Source organism: Penaeus chinensis, chromosome 32, assembly GCF_019202785.1.
Source record: "Penaeus chinensis breed Huanghai No. 1 chromosome 32, ASM1920278v2, whole genome shotgun sequence".
NCBI lineage: Eukaryota > Metazoa > Arthropoda > Malacostraca > Decapoda > Penaeidae > Penaeus > Penaeus chinensis.
Window position 1 is genome coordinate 6,632,580 of NC_061850.1, and position 5,000 is coordinate 6,637,579.

The 5,000-nt window shown below is 39.5% G+C and overlaps 1 protein-coding gene across 1 annotated transcript in view; it reads right to left on the reverse strand.

Annotated features, from left to right (window-relative positions):
• The window catches only part of LOC125042414, a 56,285-nt gene that overhangs the window by 12,141 nt on the left and 39,144 nt on the right, over window positions 1-5,000 (reverse strand). The window contains 6 exon segments of the mRNA XM_047638046.1: window positions 464-630; window positions 1,113-1,285; window positions 2,511-2,625; window positions 3,719-3,864; window positions 4,728-4,852; window positions 4,974-5,000. The exon segment at window positions 4,974-5,000 is cut by the window's right edge and continues 112 nt beyond it. Of these exon segments, the coding sequence (XP_047494002.1) occupies window positions 464-630; window positions 1,113-1,285; window positions 2,511-2,625; window positions 3,719-3,864; window positions 4,728-4,852; window positions 4,974-5,000 (753 nt within the window).

A 5,000-nucleotide genomic window follows, 5' to 3' on the forward strand; every position in this document is an offset into this window, starting at 1 on the left:
TCTTTTACTCAGCCATTTCTTCTCTTTCGTTACTTTTGGAGGGTGTTCTGTGGCATTCTGACGTTCCCTGATAGGTTTGGGAAAGTTTTCTGCCCCTTGGGGTGGTTTGGTATATAGCATTGGTTCCAGGGATTGGTGTATGTGTGGAAAATCAGGAAAGAGGTAGAGAAATTTAGCTTGACCAAGCACACAGTTTTTCACCCTTTCCATTCCCTCTCCGTCCCTCGGTATATCCGGCTCTCACCCGCTCTTTTCCCTTTACCCTCTCCTGTGGCATCTCTCATGTGCCCTATGGTATAAGTACCCCTGTGTCCCATGGTAACACTCCCCCAGTGCCCCATGATATCCCTCCCTCCCTCCCTGTCATCCTTCCTCCTGTATCCCAGGGTATAACTCTCCCATGGTATAAACACCCCCTTTACGCCTTCGTTTTAACTCCCCAGTTACCCTGTGGTTTACTTACTTGATATCAATGCCTCCTCCTGTCCTTCCCGCACCAGCCTGGGGGGCGAAGCTCACGGTCTGGTCTCCTGCCTCGAAAGAACACTCCACTCTGACCGTCCTGTCCGATTCTTGCATGATGAGAGGATGTTGTTGAACCACCACCGTGTTCACGAATTTGCCCGGAGCCTGTGAGAAAAGAGGTTAGTGTGTGTGGTTGATGGGATGTGTGGTATCGTTTGGTAGGGGAGAAAAGGATAAGGTGGGGTGTGTGGTATCGCTTGGTAAGAGAAAAAAAATGTAAATTGGTTTGTCTGGTAGGGTTTTATAAGAGAGAAAGGGGTAAGATAGGTTGTGTGGTATCGTTTGGTAGGAGAGAAAAGGGTTATTTTGGTAGTCGCCAGGTGGAGAGGAAGAGACAGAAAATGGGATTATTGAATCACTTGGTAGGGGTTTTAATGGGGGAGAAAAAGGTGGATTATACATTACAAGTATTGTCTTGTTTGTTAGGAAAAAGAAAACAAAAACACGTGCGTCTGGCAGTTCCCCTTCCCTCTCCCTCCCTCACTCCCTCCCACTCTCCTCCCCCTTCCCTCCTTCCCTCCCACTCTCCTCCCCCTTCTCTCCCTCCTTCCCACTCTCCTCCCCCCTTCTCTCCCTCTCTTCCTCACCTCCTCCTGCGTTCCACAAGCAGCTCCCAGTGGCAACCTCAAGAACACCTGTGTCTGGCGATTTCCCATCTCGAAGCACGCCTGCGCATTCCCCGTGGCGTAAATGCGTCCTTCGAAAGCCGTGCCAAAGCTGAACGTCACTACCATGTCCGTGGGCGTGCAGTCGACTTTCACTGTGGGCGGGGGGAGAGGGGGGGAAAAGTTAAAGTGGGCGTAAGGTTGTGGTTATATACATTTTTTCGGTTATCTTGTTTGTTTGTCTGTTTGTTTGTTTTGTTGTTGTTGTTATTTAATTATAATTGTTATGACTGTTATTGTTATTTATAATGTTCTGTCTATGTATTCGACTAGCCGTTGTTGTTGTTTTTAATTAAGGTTATGATTATTATTGTTATTTATCATTTTCTACTGTTGAGCCTGTTGTTGTTGTTGCTGTTGTTATTATTCTTATTATCTATGTTACTCATCATGTTATTATAACTTTTAGTCATTATTATCGTTATTTTTCCTCTTCTGATTTTCCTCTTATGATTTCAATGAGTACTTATATAGGGATCATAATTCCAAGGATTACGTTGATTGTTACGCATCTCATGGCAAGAAATGATAATGGTAACAACAACAACAAAAGCAATGATAATAATAATGATACTGGTAATAATAATAATAATAACAATAATAATAATAATGACAAACATAATAATAGTAATGCTAATAATGATAATAGCAATAATAATGATAACGACAACAACAACAAAACAATGACAGTAATAATAATGATAATAATAATAGTAATAATAATAACAACAGCAACGATAACAACCATAATAATAAGAAGAAGAACAATGATTATGATGATAATAATAATAATTATAAAAATAATAATAATAATAATAATAATAACAATAACAATAACAATAATAACAAGAACACTAACACTAACACTAACATAATAATAATAATAATAATAATAATAATAATAATAATAATAATAATAACAAAAAATAATGATAATAATATTAATAATAATAACAATAATAATAATAATAATGATAATGATAATAATAATTATAATAATAATAATGACAATAATGATAATAACAATGATAATAACTATAATAATAATAATAATAATAATAATAATAATAATAATAATAATAATAATAATAATAATAATAATGGTAATAATAATGATAATGATAATGATAATGATAATGATAATGATAATGGTAATAATAATAATAAATAACAATAATGATAATAAGAACAATATTTATAATAATATTAACAATAACAATAACAATAACAATAACAATAACAATAATGATAATAATAACAACAACAACAGCAATAATAACAAATAACATTACCAATGGCCATAACAACATTTCAACTCACCTGTCTTGCACGCAGCCTTCTCCGAGTAGAAATAATCTCTCTCGACCTGCAAGGCATTCTGGCCGCCGACGGTGAACGTGTCGTCTGAACTCAGTGAACATTCTCTTCTGAACGACTGGGTGGGGAAAAGAAGGAAGGATTTAGGACGGTGAACGTGTCGTCTGAACTCAGTGAACATTCTCTTCTGAACGACTGGGTGGGGAAAAGAAGGAAGGATTTAGGACGGTGAACGTGTCGTCTGAACTCAGTGAACATTCTCTTCTGAACGACTGGGTGGGGAAAAGAAGGAAGGATTTAGGACGGTGAACGTGTCGTTTGAACTCAGTGAACATTCTCTTCTGAACGACTGGGTGGGGAAAAGAAGGAAGGATTTTGGGAAGTAGAGGGAAGTGCAGTTTACGTAATGTACGTGTAGTGTAGTGTAGTTCCATGTAGGTTTGTAGACTGTTAGGTAGCGTGGCTATGGATGTTGATATTAAGAATGAATAAATGTATTAATATTGGTAACACTTAATGCACGCAATGCACATCAATATTTATCATTTTCGCAAGTTTTGATGAATAGCCTGATTTTTTTTCTTTCTTTAATTATTCTGCTATCTTTCCCCGCTTTATCTAGTTTTTCTTTCATTTACGTCTTCTCTATTAAGTCTCTCCCTTCCCTCACTCCCAATTTCCCTCCGTTTCCTTTTCTTTCTTCTACACTTTCCCTTCCCATTTTCCTTCTACCATTATCTTCTTCTCTCTTCTCTTTTCTCTCTCTCTATTTCCTTTCCTTTTCCTTTCCCCTCCTACATAATTTCCCATTTCTCCTCCACCTTGGCTTTCCCCTCTTTTTCCCTCTCCCCCCTCCTCCTCCTTCCTTCTCACACCCCTATCCACCTCATTCCTCCCCCCAACTCCCTCTCCCTCTCTCTCTTCCTTCCCCATCTCTCTTCCCTTCCCCCTTCCCCCTCTCCCTCTCCCTTCCCCCATCTCTCTACCCCTTCCCCTTCCCCATCTCTCTCTCTCCCTCTTCCCCTTCCCCCTCCCCTCTCCCCCATCTCTCCCCTTCCCCTTCCCCCATCTCTCTCCCCCTTCCCCTTCCCCATCTCTCTCTCTCCCTCTTCCCATTCCCCCTCTCCCTCTCCCTTCCCCCATCTCTCTCCCCCTTCCCCTTCCCCATCTCCCTCTCCCTCTCCCTTCCCCCATCTCTCTCCCCCTCTCACCTGGAAATTGAAACTCCTACAGGCAAAGTCCCTCTCGCTGTCGCAGTACTGCTTACACTCCGCCGGGTCGAACACGTTGGTGAAGAAGCGGTCGAAATAAGGCAGGAATCGACCCTCGTAGTTAGCGTAGTCGCAGTTGGGCGGGTCTGAGGAAGAGGGGGGGGGGGGGTGATGACGTCACGAATCTACTGATGACGTATTTAAACTATGGATGACGTCACGAATTTACTGATGACGTATTTAAACTACGGATGACGTCACGAATTTACTGATGACGTATTTAAACTACGGATGACGTCGCGAATCTACTGATGTCATATTTAAACTATGGATGATGTCACGAATCTACTGATGACGTATTTAAACTACGGACGACGTCATGAATCTACTGATGACGTATTTAAACTATGGATGATGTCACGAATCTACTGATGACGTATTTAAACTACGGATGACGTCACGAATCTACTGATGACGTATTCAAACTACGGATGATGTCGCGAATTTACTAATGATGCAATTAAAGTACGGATGGTCTGATGGTGTAGCGAAGTTATGAATGACGTTGTTAAATTATTAATAATGTCACTAATTCACTAATGATGTTATGGGACGATTAATGACGTTGGTATACTATTAATGACGTCACTTAACTACTAATGACATCACTAAACAACTAATGACGTCAATAGACCACTAAATCTTGTTTTGTTTTGAACTAGAAAAAGAAAGTGTTGGTTCCTGTTACTAAGCTGGGCTTTCAAAAATTGACGTTTTTTTGTCGAATCTGAAGCAAATTCTATTTTAAAAATATATAGTCTGCATAAATGATTATATTTATATATATTTTGTTTTTCTTTTTTAATTATACCGACCCTTAGTTATCTAACCAAGTTATCCATATATAATTGTGGGCCTCATTTAAGACCACCTTCTACTTTTTCACCGTAAAATTATTAGAAAAAGAATGAGGATAGTACTAAACAGAGAATTATATATATATAATTACCGGGAGCGCACTGGTTCTCAAGGAATTCGAGATCACGTGACTTGAAGCCGAACTTGTCCGGATCCGTTCTCCTGGTCTCGGCCATCAGCTTACAGGTACGTTGGCGCAAGTCGTACACAGCAGATCTAGACGAATATATTTTCAATTTATTTTAAGGAATATATTGAGTGGAGGGGGCTATAACGTCTCATAGAAATAAATATATATATATATATATGAAATGTTTTTTTTTTTTTTTAAACACACCTGCAGGGGATGTCAGAGGCACGGAGG